The 18817-nt window shown below is 37.3% G+C and overlaps 1 protein-coding gene and 1 long non-coding RNA gene across 7 annotated transcripts in view; one reads left to right on the top strand and one right to left on the bottom strand.

Moving 5' to 3' along the window:
* The window catches only part of SEPSECS (Sep (O-phosphoserine) tRNA:Sec (selenocysteine) tRNA synthase), a 29240-nt gene extending 18770 nt beyond the window's left edge, over nucleotides 1-10470 (bottom strand). The window contains exons 1-6 of one of the 2 annotated variants that reach the window (XM_006918955.3): nucleotides 10228-10470; nucleotides 9228-9382; nucleotides 7931-8049; nucleotides 7462-7620; nucleotides 4758-4911; nucleotides 1886-1988 (exon numbers count right to left, since the gene is read on the bottom strand). In XM_006918955.3, coding sequence (XP_006919017.1) covers nucleotides 1886-1988; nucleotides 4758-4911; nucleotides 7462-7620; nucleotides 7931-8049; nucleotides 9228-9382; nucleotides 10228-10341 — 804 coding nt within the window. In that variant the 5' untranslated portion in view covers nucleotides 10342-10470. Of the gene's footprint in view, nucleotides 1-1885; nucleotides 1989-4757; nucleotides 4912-7461; nucleotides 7621-7930; nucleotides 8050-9227; nucleotides 9383-9752; nucleotides 10014-10227 lie in introns of those variants that run through there. The other variant, XM_015595030.2, reaches the window with a different exon arrangement.
* Nucleotides 10471-10488: 18 nt separating this feature from the next.
* Nucleotides 10489-18817, top strand: part of LOC107196199 — a 32122-nt gene continuing 23793 nt past the window's right edge. For 2 of the 5 annotated variants that reach the window (XR_001517567.2, XR_003048471.1), the window contains exons 1-3: nucleotides 10489-10764; nucleotides 12934-13063; nucleotides 16641-16726. This is a non-coding gene — a long non-coding RNA (uncharacterized LOC107196199). The remainder of the gene's footprint in view (nucleotides 10765-12933; nucleotides 13064-16640; nucleotides 16727-18817) is intronic. The other 3 variants (XR_003048470.1, XR_003048469.1, XR_001517566.2) reach the window with 3 other exon arrangements.

Here is an 18817-nt window from a genome sequence, read left to right as displayed (position 1 = left end):
TTGAGGCTGCTAAAAATCAAGGAAGAAGGAGAAAGGGAAAATGAGAAGAGGAATGATAATGAATCACTGGAATAAAATGGTTCTTAAGATTTCCAGCATAGAAAATTATACAAGCTTCCTTTGCTACCATTCAGATTAGATATAATCTAGTCTAGAACTGTGACAACACCTTAGAAAGTTAAGGAATAATAGAAAAAGATACCAAGGAAATGGTAGTTTTCCTACAAAGATCTTAACGAACCCTGACATACCATACTCTACCCCTGGACTTATGTTATATAAACAAACTTACTTCCTTATTGGTTAAGCTAATTTGAACAGGAATTTCTGTTACTTACAACAAATTACATCCTTACAACTAATTACATCTTTACAACCTTTGAGTAAAGAAATTAAGCAAAGCAGTATTACTGTCATATAAATCACATTTATATCAGAGATGATACTAGTAAACTCAAAATGATGAAAAATAAAAATATTTACTAGATAGGATCTACTGGGCAAAGGAGCATTCATCACGTTAGAGGAGGCCACAGATAATGTGTGAATAACTTATGCACCCATAACACAAACCACATGTATGTCAAAATTGAATATGTAATGAAAATCATTATGTACACAAATTATATCTCATATCATATACAGATATCAATCTATATGCTAATATAGTATGAAAAATTAATCATTGTAAGTAAATATAATACTTCATTTATTCAATCAATTTTTCAGTAGTTATTGTCAATTATGTACCAAGTACTATTTTAAGCACTGAAGACATAATAGTGAACAAAACAAAGTCCTTGCCCTAACAGAAATTTAATTCTAATTACTGTCAATAACTAGACAATAAATAACCTATCAAATCGTGATAAGTACTACGGAGAAAAAGAGTAAGAGGCCATCAATTTTAAGAAACAAAATTATTTTATATACCACTAGGTAAGAAAAAAATTGCCAATTAACATTACAAGACACCAATGACTGTAAAACATCCCAATTTTTCAGAGATGTTATAAAGTGAAAAAAATGTGCACCTTAAAATTAATATGGTAAAACAGGAAAAGGGAAATAGAAATGCTGGCAAGGAAGAGGAAGGTGTTACATTAGATCAGGTGTCTGAGAAGGTTTCATTGGCCTAAAAAAAAAGTGAGGTAAGAAGCCATGCAACTCTCTAGAAAAGCAATCTAGCGCAAGGAATGAGCAAGAGCCTGGTGGAGTGCACACATGTGGTGTGACGGAGAAACAGTAAGGAGGCACCTGTGGCAAGAAAGAGCAGCGGAAAGTGAAATCAGAGAAGCTGCAGAGACCCAAAAACACAAAGCAGAGCAGGCCACGGCGGTGACTCTTATTCTGAGCGGGACGGCCAGCCAAGTCATATTTTCAAAATAAGACTCTAAAACAGATGCCTGGGATCTAGCTGATGCTTATAAAAATAAAATGTCATAAATTTTTAAAAACTTGCTAACTCCATAGTTATATGCTAGAATGTTTATAAGTGAAGTCTTTTCTAGTCTAGGAAAAGAGGGTAAAGTGATTCTTTAAATATTAAATATAGGACAAATCATCAACATTGTTTTAAAAATACTATAATCCAGTATATTAGAAAAATGAGAATCTTGGTAATGAAACATCCTCAGAAAGCCAAAAACTAAGCTACTTAAGTATTTCTATGTTGGTTCTGACCTAAGCTATTAGTCCAATTGCCACCATACTACCATAAAATGACTTTTACTGAGTGAATATTGAATGTAAATTTCTAATGCTCCAGAAAGTAAAAGGCGCTAGATAACAAGTTTTACTATATCAGATTTTAAGAAAAAACAGATAATAACCATATACTATGTTAAAATCCATATTCTCTTGACACATCCTTTTAGTCTCTTACCTGCTGAATGAGGTGCATACACTTTGAAGACTGCAATCCATAAGCATTGTTGACTATATGTGGAATGCTATAACTAGCACAAATCACAGCCAGTTCTTCTAATCTATAAATATTCAACAGAAAGACACAGTCGCACTGTGCTTTTATAAATTATAACGTGAAAATTATTTTAATATTCTTAATGTACATTAGGAAAAAATGAGAAAACTGAAATTTCTACAGCAGTATTTAAGCATGTAATTCGGCAGTTTGGAAATACATAACAGGTACTTTAGGATAAACTTTAAAAAACTTTTAAATTGTTACCAATAAGTGACAAAATGTGTATTTATAAAAATCTGTATAGTTGGTAGCTTTTAAGTCACTTTAAAATTTCCTATATAAAAAGCAAGAAGCAGATTATTTATAATGACCCTTTACAAGGCTGTATATTCATGTTTAAATGCTTATACTAAAGCTAATATCTACAAAATTAGTATATTTTGAAATCTTAAGAAAGCTCACATTAAACATCCTATAACGTAAAAAATATATTTTCAGATTTCAATGTATTAAAAAAATACAGAACATTAAAATGTTTCAGTACCAAAATAACATTTTCCAACAACTTGAATACTGAAGAATCTTTTAAATAGCTGCTGGTTTTAAGTTCACTCTTACTTTTTCATGTGACAATTTTCACTTTCATATTAAGTCAATCTGAGAGTAACCTTATGCAAAGTAAGGTAATTAGATTTCAATTAGAGTATAATAAATGATATTCCTTTGCAAAATCAAATACTACTTGTGACTGAGGTCACCCCTAATGGAAACGTCTTCATGCTGTGAAGCTAAAACTAAATCCCATGGTTAAATACAATTAATTTAAAGAAAATATTCTTTCTATAATAAAAGAATTTTAAACCAAAGAATTTTTACACAATAAAAGTTCTTTCCCACAGGATGTATTTCAAATATATATAGTTTTCACATCCATTAATGCACAATATATTATTTACAGATGTGCATTGTTTTTAAAGTACAAATAGGAATAACATTATTTTGTTCCTCTGTCGGAAGTTGACGATTTACTTCAAGTTTTATGAATTAAAAACTCATTTTATCATTCCTTTTCATAAGTCTCACAAATCAACACAGAAAATCTTTCTGTTAAACTAATCAGGTGTTGTTTTTAACAAAACAGACCTGGGATACACACAGTGTTTTCTTCATAAAAGGCACTTTCACATGTTTGTGTTCTAATGAAAGCAAACTTTAATAATAAATTTCCTTGAGAGGAAGGCACCATAATAACATAAAGTACTATTTTAAAAAAAATCACTTGTAAGTAGTTTTAAATATTCTGAATTGATCAAATCTGCTAATAGAGTATATATAAAGATATTCGACAAAAGGCAGAGACTTGAAAAAAATATTTTCCATGTGAATCAAACTGTATTCTAACTTAGAAGCAAATTTAAGGTATTTATTAATTAGAAGAAATGATACACTTCCTTTTTTTTAACCATTCCTTTGACTGATTTTGCCCTACAATGCTCTCTGTCCAATTAATGAACTAATAAAGACAATATATGCCCATTCAAATTAAGACTATAAAAGAATTAAGCTTAATGTAAAGAAATCAAATGTATTTAAATTTAATAAAATCAGAAATTCAACCATATTACTAATAATGGTGCATCACCATTTTCTTAAAGTTCACTCTTATAAGAAACATTCATCATATTACACCACTAAAAGGCAGCATATGAAAATTCTGCTAAGAAAAATACGATTTTTTCCAAAGGAAGTAATACATTAAACAAAAACAAATTATCCTCAAGGATTAATAATCTAATGAGTATAAATATCTATATGCTGTTTTTGGAAATGTGATTTATTTCCATCATATTAAAATTTCTCTAGATAACAAAACCATCAATGAAAAATAGCATTACTATTTCAATGTAAATTTAAAATATGATTGGTAAGTAATAAATAAAGCATACACAATATAATCTTACAATCAAATTCATACTCATAATTGAGGCAAGGTAAATTTTCAAGAGTATGGCTTTAACATTGTCTCTTAAAGTCTGCCTATAATAAAAGCCAATATGCATTCATTACTGCCGAATGATGTGATTTCATAAAAACCAAAGTATAACTTGATGCTATAAAAATAATCCAAAGTCTATGTAGTTTTTACAAATTACTAGTGCTTCTATTCAAAATGTTAAAATACAACAGACTTGCTGTCAAAACTAGAAATCTGTATTCCTATACCTAAGCCTACTACACTTTCCAAATAAAAATTTGTGGCCATCCTTTGGAAAAATAAACATTTGCTTTTTTTATTTTCTTAAATATTTGCATTTTTTTCAAAATACAAAGACAATCACTATGTATACCTAAGTGTAATCTTCCAATTAAAAAAAATTCAAAGGGCAATAAATAATCCTAAAATTTTTTGTTTAAAATCTGTTAATGCTGATACGTATCATGCTGATACTTTACACTGTTTTCTATTTATGAAAACTATAAAATCAAAGAAGTAGAGGTAGTAATGAAAACAAGTAAATCCATCATGTAGCTTAGAAACATCTATTAAATAATAAGGAGGAAGATGCTAAGAGATCAGAAAACAGAAAAAAAGAAAACATGCTCTGCATTTGCTCCACTCAGTATTTAGTTGCTTTTCCTCCTTCTTTATCAAATTTTTATTTTCTCAATCAATTATGCTGTTGCTCCACAAAGTCAATCTATTTTGTTAAAAGCATTCATTCACCTATTTACTGACAAATGTTACTTAAGCATCTCTGAGAATTACTATACATGCATTTTATTTTTAAAATGATGGCCCCCCAAAGGACAATATTCCTAAATCAGTTACCGATCAGGCACTCTTGGAGCAAAACAGGATGTAGTAGAATGAACACACAGAATGTTATCAGGCCCAAGTTCCTGGACTTTGGCCTCCACTGCTTTCAGGTTTGTGTGCAGCTCGTCACCGTCTAAAATGTTCTCTATCACCACAGGCTCAAAACCTAACCAAGCCAAACAGAAGTAAGATGTTAGTGTAAACAAAAATAAGGGAAGATCATGGAACTCTAGGAAGCAGTACTATTTCACACAAAAACTCTAAATATTTATTTTCCTTGATGAATCCTCCTCTAGCAATAAAGACCTGGCTCAATACTGGTATGAGTCAAAGGCAGGTCAAAATAATCTAAAGGACAACTAGACTACAATTAGGACCACAAATCTATTTAAACTTCTGCTATGACAAGAAAGACTAATTTGGGGAAGGAAACAAAACATTAAATAGATATCTATAAAAGTAATAACACAGTCATTGATCACAAAAAGGATCATTTAATCCAGTTCAATTTCAGTACTCAGAAAAGTAAATCTACCCATTCTCTGAAAATATTTAAGTTTTATTTTAAAGTTCACTTTATTTCAGAGATGGACAAAAATAATTCAAGTATTGAAACAAATCACAATCATCACCTTAATGTTTTATCTCTAAAGAAAAGTATAATAAATTTTAGGAGCCTACAGATCACTGACCCATCTCATAGCTTACAAGAGCCTTCTGTAATTTAAACGTAAAAATTGTTTTCCAATTTTCAATGGAATTAGTACACTTAACTAGCATATAATCAAAAGTTCACCCAAATAATAACTACGTGACCTTATATAGTAAATATTTAGGTATAATCTTAAAATGTTGTATAAACAATATATACACTAAATAATATACAAAGCACTTATATTAATCAAGTTTGTGACACCACTAAGTACTTAGGGTAAAAGTAAAAACTAAGTATTAAGTCTCAGAAATTGTATAAAATTAACCTGGGAAATTTTGCACATAATGTTATCATGTAGTCACATCTTCAGTGTCCCCAAACACCTAATCTCGCAGCAGGCTAAATTCATGGATTTAAGATTTAAAAGCTGCAAGAATTTAGAAACCATTTAGCTCAACTCATTTATTTCAAAGATAAGGGAACCAAAGTTCAGGAAAATTAAGTGGCTTCCCCAGGGTCACACAGAAAGTTATAGCAAAGTTAAGGGCAAGTAGTTTTCTTTTGTGTTTTAGGATCCACATCAAGTTGTCTATATTCTATCTACAGAAATATAAAACTTCAGCCAGTATAAAATCAACATTTCAAATATGTTGATTCAGAGATGTCCAAGCTTTATATCTTTACCTTCATAGCCATTAAAACAAACATATGAAACTTTGAATTGTAGCTTCCTGAGGACAGCTAATTTTCTATTATTTCTCAAATTCTCTCAACCTGACCTTATTTCAGCTTTCAAATACTTAAAATATTAGTTTTTTGAAAAAGACTACAACTATCTTGGTTCCTTAGAGGCTATCCTAAAAAAGAATAAACTGTAAATTGTAGTCCAAATCCTAACATCTTTTGGAACTTTCCAGTCTTCCAATGTGGCAATCTTTTCTATAAGTTTGGTTATCAATTCTTTGGTTAACAAGATATAAATTTATGCCACAACTTCATGCCACCTAAATCAGTATATTTTTAAAAGCCTATCAGTTTCTGCTATATGTCCTTACTATGAATCCCTTTACATGAGTTTTAGATTTATTCAGTTAATTATAGTCCTATACTGTTCATTTCATGCAACAGACTCTAACCATTTAATAACAACCTTAAATTCTCAAATTCAACTTGACTTAAGCAAGTCAAATACTAAAACACTAATTTAAAGGTTTTGTCTCACCTACACTTAATGATGCCTGTATTCTTGCACTTTGATTCATGGCAATAATTTACGTATACTCCACTCGTGTATATACAACAAACATTCCTAAACACTTTTTATGCTCCAGGGATTACCGTTATGTCATCCCATTTATCCTCGAAACAATCAAGTGAGGTAATCATACTCCCATTCGAAAGAACAGTAACAAATGATCCAGAAATTCTACTTTTGAGTAGCTACCCAAAAGAATTTAAAAAGCAGGGTCTCAAACAGGTATTTGTACACCCATGTGTGAATGATGCTGCATTATTCACAAAAGCATCATTCACAATAGCCAAAAGGTGCCAACAACCCAAGTTTCCATCAATGAATGAATAAACAAAATGTGGGATATATACACACACGCATGTACATACACACAGAATGGGATATCAGTCGGTCTTAAAGAAAAAGACTAAAGCATGGATAAACCTTAAAGATATTATGCTAAGTGAAATAAGCCAGTCACAAAGGAAAATATAATTCCACTTACACAAAGGACCTAGAGTAGTCAAATTGGTAGAGACATAAAGTAGAATGATGAGTGCTAGGGAAAGGGTTAGTGGGGAGAGGGTGGTTACTCTTTAATGGGCAGAATTTCAGTTTAAGAGAATGAAAAAGTTCTCAAGATGGATGGTGGTGATGGCTGCACAACAATATAAATGTACATAATGTCATGAAGCTATACAGTTACTACCACAATAAAAAGAAATAGGAATAGGTTTAGTTTCTTTTCATTCAGCCATCTCTACATAAAAAGTTAGAAATGTCTCACTGTGATATGAAAGACATTATATATACCGCTTGTCTTCTTTTACCTGCAGTGATCATGCATTTAAAGCAGGACTTCTGGTCTATTCGTGGCCATATAATATACTTTGCCTTTGGTCGTTTGTGTCGTAATGTTAAGAAACACAGGGTTAAACTCATACCAGTTGCCATAGGCACTACGAAGCAGTTGGTCACTGCATGGACACCTAGGAATACGAAGTAAAACAGAAATTAGTTATTCCATTGAAAAACCAGCACCCTTCTTGAAATTATATACTTCTAGCAAATAAAGGGTTGTGTAGACTTAGAGCTTCTTCTGTACTTGGTCTCAGGAATCTTAGAGCCAAATTCATCCTCCATGCTTATACCTCTGATTCTCTACATTATTCTAAAGATATATACAACTTTTCAAAAGATGTTTACATCCTTTTTGGAAAGAGGTATTAATACAAGAAATTGGGCAAAGGAGTGTGTGGCTAGTTAGCCAAAAGTTTTAATGATTAACACAGTACATACCAGTCAACTTTATGATGTCCAAGACCAAAGAATTGGTAATTTTGTTCAAAAGGCTAGAACCAGCAGCTTTTGGTTGCACAGCAGAAATATCACCCGATCGTCCAATTCCATGAATTAACCTAAGCAAAAAATGGGTCAACAACTGGACAAAAATATTCAGTGTTCTAAGTAATCCACTGCATAAGTATACAAATACAATAACAACAACAACAACAAAAAACAGAAGCAATACTTGACTACTGTAGATGTATTTTCATAAACTATTGATAATAGGAAAATATCCTATTAAATTAAAAAATTCATCAATTATGCTGTGTTACTTAGTCTCCAAAGATGGCCGGCCACCGCCAATTCCTTTTTTCCCTATGCCTATATGGTACTGCCACACCAAGAGATGGAGTCTAATTCCCTCCACTTGAATCTGGGCTGGCCTTACTGAGTTGCTTGGCCAGAAAGAATCTAGCAGAAGTGATGGTCTGGAACTTCTGAGCTAGATCGTAAGAAGCCTTGAAGCTTTCCAACTAGGGGGCTCCCTCTTATAATCCAGATACCATGCTGGGAGAAGCCAAAGCCACATGGAGGCCATCTGAGTTAAAATCAAGGAAAACAGTTTTTAAGAGTTTACTTGTATTTCACATTAAGGCTGGAGAACAGATAAATGATGTTATCTGAAATCACTATCAATTAAATGATTACCAGAATTGATGAAAAGCTTTCTAAAATAATGCAGTAATTTTAATAATTTAAAATTAAATACTTTTTCCTATATCTATTGCAATAAAGGTACTTATAAAACGGATATAGTTTAGATGTAGATGAACAACATTTTAAAGTTGTACCTATTATACATCATTCTCCAAAAAAACTTGCAATTGTAAAAAGGAAACATGGAAAACTATAAACAACCTTAACATATTTAAACTTTTACACCAAATAAGTTTATTAGTTTTCTACAAAAGAAACATGTGAAACTATAAACACCTTAACGTACTTTAAACTTTTACATAAAATAAGTTTATTAGGTTAAACATTCTCAACGGAATCAACAGCCAGTTCTGTTAATCACCCAGAACCTGACATGGTGACCACCACATACTAGAACTTTTACCTTACTGTCTCAAAAAGTACCTACTCAGATAAATTGTTCCCATCTCCGCTGCATCTAGTTTACATGCCCATTTGAACAAAGTAGGTTACAAAGGGACATTTTATAATATGATGAAAACTGCTACCATTGTTTTTAAACAAACAAAAAACAAAGCAAAAAAAAGTTTTCACAAGCTTCTTGAAAAAATACCTGTAATGACGCCGAGCAACTAATGCAGATGCCACTCTCCCTTCCCTTTCTCCCACACCACAATTGCCCAGGAAATTGTTGCTATCCATTATGGCAAGCTCGTGTAGGAAGAGTTCAAGTGTGCTTTCATCCCAGCCATCCTCTGGACATTTGCCCTTAAAAACAAACAAACAAAAACTTACAATTATATTTAAGAAAACCATCGTTCCCTAGAAGCCTACCTCAGTGGCTTTTAAAACTTTTTAAGGTGTATTTTGCCATGCTCTTTGCTTTCAAAAATTCAGGCACAAATTTAGCACTCGAATAGGCAGTATGTTTACCCTACACTGTATTACAATTATTTGGATTGCAAAGTGATAAATGCACTCGATGAGATCGACTCAGATTTCAAGCTGCAGTATGTTAAAGTAACTGGAAACCAATAAACCTTAATTTCAACGAAGATTCTTCAAACCATAGTGTTAAAACTATGGGTTGTCTAAATTTAGTGCAATTAAAATCCAGAAATCCTGGCAGGAGCAAGACCTGTGAAGTTCCGAGGCAGCACTTGCTTCGAGTTGGTATATCGTGGTTTACAAACATGTGTTTCCCGAGTCCCAGGGAGGAGTGAAAGATGGGCGATGCGAACTTTGGCCTTTCCGCAAACAAACAAAAAAAGGAAACCAACTGAGACTTCCACACACTTACGCATCCCAAAGCTAAATAAAATGGGACTCAAAATCCCGAACCCATACGTGCCCTAGGAACACTCTGGGTTTTGCCGGCTTTGGTGAGGTTGAGAAGGAGCTGAGCAACACTCTGGGTTTTGCCGGCTTTGGTGAGGTTGAGGAGCTGAGTGCAGCAAGTCACTATTGTGCATGTCAAGCTGAGACAGACTCTGGGGACAGGTCTCAACCAGCAAATAGGAGCGCGCGAGGCAGGACTCAGCACTACCAGGGAGGCGGGGCGGGCCTGGCAGCGCGGCGGCTCCGGGCGAGGGGGAAATTAAACAGCGCGGTACCTTCTCCAGAAGCAGGCGTATGAGGTGCTCATGAGAACGGCGGGCCTCGCAGCCCTGCCGCATGTAAGCCGGCGACACCAGCCGCTCGGCCGCCGCGAAGCTCTCGCGGTTCATGTCGGTGGTGGTGACTGTCCTGAAATAACAGTCAACAGACGACTGTCCTGAAATAACAGTCAACAGACGACACACCCGGAACGAGAATGCAACCGGCCTACTGGACGGTACGGCAAGGCCTTGGGTCAAATAGCTAAGTCTCGCTTTCGCGCATGCGCGAACAACCCCAGCTAGTGTGCTAGAAACTGAAGAATTTGAGCATGCGCAGGAGTGTCAGCGCGTTTGGTAGGCTTCAGATGCTACTGAGAATTAGCCCCTCCTCGCTGCGTCTGATTGGTCTAATTAATCCCTGGTGTTCCTGAGACCGACTTGAAGGAGGGACTTTGCACTTGGGCAGAGGGGCTGAGGAAAGTAAAGGGCAGCTGCGTGGGCTCCTCTGAAGGAAACTTTCTTGAGAGCACTGTGTTCCAGTCCTGTTGAACGGTGAGATTTGGGGAGTCTGTGCTTCAGCCTTACTTAGACCATGTTTCTCAGATCCAGAATCTTTCACCCTTATCTTTATAAGTCTCAACATTTAAAATTTCCTGACAACTCTTTATGAAATAGCAATGCCCCACTCCTTTTTTCTTTTGCACTACAGAATTTTTAACCCTAACTCTAATCATCACCACCTGTTACGACAGATATTTCTTGATGTACACACACACAGCTATGAATGTAAACTCCCCGCAAGAAGGGCCTTGGTTTTTGCTGCCATTCCCACCCCACAATGGTGCCCAGAATACAGTAGGTGCTAAATTTTTTTAAAATATTGAATTAATGATTTACTTTGACCATTCAACAACTTAGCACTAGGTATCAGAGATATAGAAACGAAAAGGTAGGATCTCTGCCTTAGATTTCCTTGCAATCGTCACCTTAAGTGAGTACACAGTAATTCCTGATGTTGCTCTTGTCCAGTAGTGTGCTACAGCCCGCTTGCGCTGGTTCGTACTCACTTGCAAGAGCTGATTGTTAAATGTTCAGTAATTTCGTGAGCTGGTTTTTGAATACAGCTGCTCTTTAGCAATATATTATGTAACTTTAGAATTAACTGTATTAAAAACAAAAGTAATAAATGCTCAAACTCATCACTTCGTAATTATTTTACTACATTTTACTATTATCTATGCTTTCGACATTATATCGATTGTATCTATATAGTGGAAATAGGATATAATGAGTGTACTGCTGCACATCTGTCCAAATCCTGTTTTAGTGGCATCATGTGGGAGTATTTACACCAAGGAAATCAGCAAATGCTGTAAATCAGGCCCTTACCTTTCCATCCCACCTCCCCAGGAATCTATTGTTTAACGTGTACCAACTCACTACTATTCCTACTACATGTGCTCAGAGTATCCTGCCATTTAACAGCCATGCTACTTGTCTAATTTGCATTTCAGTTGTTAATTTTCTATCTTCCTTAATCAGACTCTGAGCTCCTGACTGACAGGACTGTATTTCATATCTGTATTCAAAGCACACATGAACATCTAATTGATGTTCAACAAATATTCGTTGAATGATGTAGATAATTTGAGAACCGTATAAAACTATACAGAAAGGTAAATCACAAAATATTGAGAATTTAGCTTATTTTTTAAAATAAGCATTAGCCTTCAAACTTTGGAAAAGTTGAGTTCTTATTCCCAAAATGCAACTATTTTTACAACTTTTCCTTTAGAAAAGCCTTCAAAGCAACTTTTGTCGATCACATGCAAAATATGCAAAAATCCCAAGATCCATCTTATAACTGAATGGACACACTAGGTTTTGTGCCAGCAGGTTGTCTCACATTGTTCACCAGTCTTAATTTGGAAAAATGTTTGTTTCCAAAAATTAAATCCATCAAGACATGCCTTCACTAAAAAACAAACAAACAAACAAACAAAAATCCCGCAGGTTGCAGAGACAATTTTAAAAGAAGTGCTCCAAAATTATTTTCATCCATTAACTCACCTAATGAAAAAATTTCATTGCCTTTACAAGATGTAACATGGTTAAAAATAGGTCCAACATTTGTAGGTCTAAATTCTGCTTGTCTCACTAGTTACATGACTTTTGATACATTACCCAGACTCTTGAGCTTTGCTTTCCTCATCTGTAAAATAGGGACAGCAAGGACATAGTTATGGTGATTAAATGAGATCTAACTTCTCAATGACATCTTCACCTTGATAGACTGATTATACAGATGGACAGGGGCCAGACCATATGTGATGAGAACCCCAACCTACAACCTCTGCAGCAAGTAGCCCAGGAAGCCAAACCACATCCCCTGCAGCAATCTGCCCAGAACAGTTAAGACACGGTCAGTGACTGCCAGCTTCCCAATTTTTTCACCTGCTTCCACCTCAGGACTAACTGGAGAAAGCCATATATGCTCCCCAAACCAATGACATGTGATACCTGTTTCTAGTTAGCCCACTCCCACCTTCCCCTTGCCAAAACCTCCAACCTGAGTACACTTGAAGCCTTCTTACTTTTTTCACCTTAAAGCTTTTCCCCTCTCCTGCCTCCCTTTGAGTCTACCCAATGCAAATGCAATGCTCTAGCAAGCTCTGAGTAGTCTCTGTTTGTTATTTGGGTGGCCTTCATTTACTTCCACAGTTTTCCTGGAGACTCCACTGAGACAGTCTGCACTGTCCATCACCATGGACTTCAGCCTTCGACCAGATGTGGTACCCACAGAGGCCTTTCGTGTCTTGCTGCTGCGGCTTGTCGAGTCAGTGGTAACATGGTAAGTCAGTGGCTAATATGAACTCTGCTATCGTTGCATTGAGTTCTTCAGCTCTTCAAAGTCAGGTACCCAGCTTCTGTTATTCGTCCACATTTATTTGGCATCCTTGTTGGAATCAAGCCATTTCCCTTCATCCTTTGGCTCTCCTTTGTACTTCTGCTTTGTCCTATGCTATCTAAAAATGTCGTTTGTCATCAGGAGAATCATAAGCCCTATAAGCTTATTGTCGGAGCTAGCCTCTCAGACCGGTGAGTTTGCAATTCTCATCAGACTGACATCCATTTGGACAAACATTTTTGTGAATCACCAGTGAACCTAGCTGAGGCTCTCCTTCTATCTTGATTTTTTTTTTTTTTATCCTAAGAATTTGCCTTTTATTTAGAGAGAGTTTACTCTAATTTTTCACCTGCCATGGAGCACAGATTGTCGGGTCTGTGTTCGGAGAGGGCCAACCATTAGGTGGGGGGCCTACGACACAAAGAACACAAGCATCACTTTAAACCAACTGTTGCCAGCTTTCCTGGGGTCATCTAAGGCTAAATCCTTTCCTTCTTTAGGAAAAACTGCTGTGCTTATGTGTTCTTATTATAATCCTAATTCTGATGCCTCGCTCTATAATTGACATAACTTCAGCAATGAGGATTTGGGCCTTCAGTGGCCACTCTGAGGAACATTTGACTTGAATAATTTTTTTATTTGATAGGCAGCTTAGAAAAGAAGGAGGATTAAGATTTATCAGGTCAATGGGCAGCTGTTTTTGATTGGTATTCAGAGGCCTCCAAAAGAAATTCTGGTTCAAAGATTATTTCAGTAAAAGATTCTTTAGCCAAAGCTAATGAGCAATTTGACAAACTTAGGCAGCAACAAACTAGACTCATTTTCTAGTAAATCCTCCCTCTTCTGTCCTTCAGTTGCTTCCCTTTATCCAATATCCCTCTTTACCTTTATCCTTCTGATTTCTCTCTTCCTCACCAATGTCAACTACTCCCTTCTCTTCCTCTTGACCAAACCCCCTACCTTTTCCCAACAACTCCGCTAAGACCACAAAATGCTAGTTGCCTGTAAAAATCTCTCCCTCCAATGAGCCCAGGTATGCAGGCAACTGTAGAATTTAAACTTTAGACCCAAGATGAATTAAGAGCTATAAATGAAGATCTCTCAACATTCTAACAAGACCAGCAACTATTCCTAGAAGAATTTAAAATTCTTTTGGGTGCATATGATTCAGGATTACCTAACCTATATCAGCTTTACACATATTGGTCAGAACCTCAGATGCTAAATCTTTGATGGCAAAAGCTGTTTGAACTGGCCCAGAAAGCGATCTACAGCAGGGGTCCCCAACCCCCAGGCTGGGACTGGTATCAGTCCATGGCCTGATAGGAATCGGGCCGCACAGCAGGAGGTGAGCAGCTGGCAAATGAACTAAGCTTCATCTATCTATATTTGCAGCCACTCCCCAGCGCTAGCATCACCGCCTCAGCTCCACCTCAGATCATCAGGCATTAGATTCTCATAGGAGCACCAGTTCCTGGTGCCAAAAAGGTTGGGGACCACTGATCTACAGGATCTCTCCACAATAAATCTAGGGTCAAAAAAAAAAAAAAAAAAAAAAAGCATGATAGGTAGGGCAAAGTCTTCTTAAAAGTAGTATCCCCAAACATTTCCAATAAAAATTGATTGGATCTGAATTCAATCATACAAACGGGAAAAAAGATGATGATAGAGGAGAAAAATACCTTGTGACAACATTCAGGAGTTAATGAAGGTGCTGGTGTAAAAGCTTTTATCTCATTCTGTCAGTGGAGTTAAACCTGAAACTGGAAGCCTAATTCAAAAATATAAATTAAAATGGAAAACAGCACCTTTGCCTGAATTAAAACACCTGTCAGAACATTTTGAGAGGGAGTTAGAATAAAAATGAGACAGAATCCCAAATAAACTATGCTCTTGCAGACCAAACAGCTAGGTGGCCCACTTCCTGAGCAACCATTTTTGACAAGGACACTGTAGATATTATAAACAGAAGAGACACGGGAAAAAAGAATGCCCTAACTTATAAAAGGAAAACCAAGACAAAAAAAAAATCCCTTAATTTTGATAAATGAGGGTGCTCTGGAGAAGTAAAAACACTCCTAACATCCCAATTTACTCTTAAACACTCAAGTTGAATAAACATAGTCAGCCTCATCAATTCCTGGTAATAGGGGTGCTACTCTAACTACATTAAACCCCTAATCTTCGCTCCACCTCTTCCTATCTCTCAAATAACTCACAGATATTTCCTATCTCCCAGCCATTAACTGTAACCCCTGGGCCCTTGAATGAAAAATATTTCTTCTTCCGCTCTGCCTTCCCCATTATATCGGGTGCATGCCCAGATACAGGTTTTAACATGATCTTCAAAGTCCACTGACATAAGAAAAAATAACTGGGACAGAACCAGGACAGTAGGTAGAACCTACCAAACATCCCCAAGATCCCTTGAAATCAGAAGCGAAGAAGAGTTCAAAGCTAAAGTCGAAGGCCTCATATCCAAGGGCTTCTCAGAGCCTGTACTAGCCCTTGTGACACTTTGGTCTTGCCAGTTAAGAAACCAAATGGATAAAGATATCGATTTTTTCAAGACCTCAGGAAAATCCACAAATTTCTGTCCCTCACTTGCCATTAGTACCGATCTTGGCATCAATTCTACCTGAAGCTACTTGCTTCACTGTACTGGACCTTTGCTTTGCCTTTTTCGATGAGCCAATCCAGGATACCACATTGCATTCAGTCATCATGTCTCCTTAGTTTCTTTGGTTTATGACAATTTCTCAGCTTTTTCTTGTTTTCCATGACTGACAGTTTTGAGGAGTACTGGTCAGGCATTTTCTAGAATGGTCCACAATCGGTCTTGTTAATCTTCCTTTTGTTTTCTATTTCCTTGATTTCTGGTCTTTATTATTTCTTTCCTTCTATTTTCCTTGGGTTTATTTCCTATTCTTTCACTAACTCTTGAGATAAAAATCTTAGCTCAGTAGGTTTACCCTTTTTTCCACTACATGCTTTCCCACCGCCCCCCACCCCAATTTCTCCTACCTCCCTACTATTGACAAAACCAATTGTGGTTTCTAAAAAAACCTAGGGTAAGGTGAAAGGGGGTGTCTGGGTCTGGAGGCCAGGAAAACTGCAAGGAGGAAGTTGGGGAAGGGCGGTAGATTTGCTGCAAGTGGCCAGAGAGGGAGAGAAGAGGTCAGATTTTTTTTCTTTTTCTTTTTAACATGATGTACTGGTATTTTATTTTATTTTTATAACCATTTTTCCAGATTTATTGAAATATAATTGCTCGTATTTACATTGTAGGTCAGATTTTCAATGGAGGTTTTGAAATGAAATGCTGTGTACTTGGAAGAAAATCTCCATCCTCTATGTCCCTCTGACATTCTTAGTAAAATAGCTTTTTCTTGTTAACCCACTATGGGATTGGATCTACGTGGGGGATGCCTCGACACACTATATCCTGCTATAAAGGTGGGTGGAGAGTGAAATAGAGGCAGCTCAAAAGTACCTGCTTCCTTCCGACTTACACTAATAGGAGCTGACACTGAGCCCATATGCCAGGTGCTGCTCTAAGGACTTTACCTGCAGTCGCTCATCCAATCCTCCCAGCAACCTTATGGGGTAAGTACGATTTTCTTCACCCTATTTTACAACTGAAGAAGCTAAGCCTTATGGAAGCCAGGTGAGAGAGCACCGTTAGTCAGGGGGAATAGCCCTGATGCACAGCAGGCTGTTTGGCTCTGGAGACTGTGCTCTTAACCACTCCCCCACATGGTCAGAGCCAAGAGGCATTCATTGCATGCTCTAGCCCAGCGGTTCCCAACCTTTCTGGCACCAGGGCCCCGGGCTCCTATGAGAATCTAATGCCTGATGACCTGAGGTGGAGCTGAAGCAGTGATGCTAGCGCAGAGGAGCGGCTGCAAATACAGATGAAGCTGTACTTGCCGGCTTGTCCACCCACTGCTCACCTCCTGCTGTGCGGCCCGGTTCCTCACAGGCCATGGACTGGTACCAGTCTGCAGCCAGAGGGTTGGGGACCCCTGATCTAGGCTTTAGACAGGTAATTATTGCCGCTTCAAAGTTCTATCCACTGGAGTGTGGATGGAGAGTAACAAGAATATAACCAGAAAGAGAGAGAAGACAGATTGCTGAGAAGTGTATTAAGTGATAAAGCACATTAAAAGCCATGGGCAGAAAAGACCTCTCCCGTATTGGTGCCGGATTCATTGATGCTGAAAACCCAGAAGGCATCGCAGACACCTCCGCTCCGCCACCACTCAGATCTCATCCAGCAGCAATGTTGTCACGCCCCACCCCACCTTCTTTCTCTCCACCTCCCCCGACCCTGACCACCTAGTCTAGGCCTCTGTCATCTCCCCTTGGACAACTGCAGGGACCTGTCTGCTTCCACTTTTACTTATCACTCCTCATTCCCGTCCACTTCCCACTCAGCAGAGAGAAGTATCTATTAAGTATACATCAACTCACATCCTTCCCCTACTTAGAACCCTTCAGCAGTTTCCCATCACACTGAGAGTACAATCCAGACTCTTCGCCTTGACCCATAAGGCCCTGCAATGTCTGGCCCTGCTGACATCGAGCACATCATCCCTCTGGTTGGGCAGCTCCCACCTCACTCACTGACCTCGCAGAACCTGAAGCACACCAGGTTTTTTCTCTTCCCACATGCCATTTCTATCACCTTAAATGATCTGCCCCTTTTCATTTTGCATGGCCGGCTCCTATTTTTTCTCCGGTGTAAATGTCACCTCCTCTGAGAAACCTTCCCTGACCACCTTATCTAAGTAGGAACCTAGTTTGAAGTGGATACTATATGTATATATTCACTTCAAATTCTTTTGAGTTCATTGTGCAGTGTCTGAATTAGAAGCTTCTGGAAGGTAGGAACTCTAACTTTTTAGCTGCTCTTCCTAGCACCATGGCAAGCGTTCACTAACATTTTTTAGTAAATTAAGTGATAAGACTGGGTCCCAAAGATGGCTTACCATTCGGTGGTTACAGAATAAACCCAGACGTGGAAAGAAGAGAGAAAGCAGGGGCCAGGGATGAATAGGTGACACCTCATGTTACAAGGGTGTTTTAAATTGAAGAGATGTTTTCTAACGGTAGAAGCAAATGGACGAATAGTGACGACACCAGTTTGTCATTGCATTCACATGTGTTCTAAAATGTTTGGGGTAGGGAAAATCCAAGTCTCTTAAGAAACACGGCAGGGTCTGGCTGTCCTCAACTTCACTAATGAGGCTGCTTAAGCAATTTGAAGCAGAATAACTTCTGCACCAAGGCCAAGTTTCAAAGAGCAGATGCAAGGAGGAGTGAGGGAGCAGTAGAATCAGTAACTAGGTGGCTCAGAGAAGTCTCCCGTGATTAGAAAAAGAAAAAATGTATTAATTACATTTTGCTGAGACTCAGAGAATTCAGAAAGCATGGTCTCGCCTTCATCTTCTCTATTTCGGAAGATGGAGAAAAGGTAGATACGGATGTAGCAGCAAATAATTTCAGACGTTCCCTGGGCTGAGTAAAGCAATCCTCTCTCCAGAGGGAGGAGAAGTAGGTAGAGAAAGCTTCCTCTAAGCAGGAAAACTAGAGGCAGTTAACAAAGTTATAATACCCCATTACAAGCAGGAGCAAGGGAAAAGCTGCAGGAGACTTGTCAGAGTCTGTAAACTGGCCCAGAGCCTGGCTTGCTGA

This window comes from Pteropus alecto, unplaced genomic scaffold, assembly GCF_000325575.1.
Source record: "Pteropus alecto unplaced genomic scaffold, ASM32557v1 scaffold5, whole genome shotgun sequence".
Classification (NCBI taxonomy): domain Eukaryota; kingdom Metazoa; phylum Chordata; class Mammalia; order Chiroptera; family Pteropodidae; genus Pteropus; species Pteropus alecto.
Note: the sequence above shows the minus strand (reverse complement) of the source record. Positions and strands in the feature narration are given on the sequence as shown.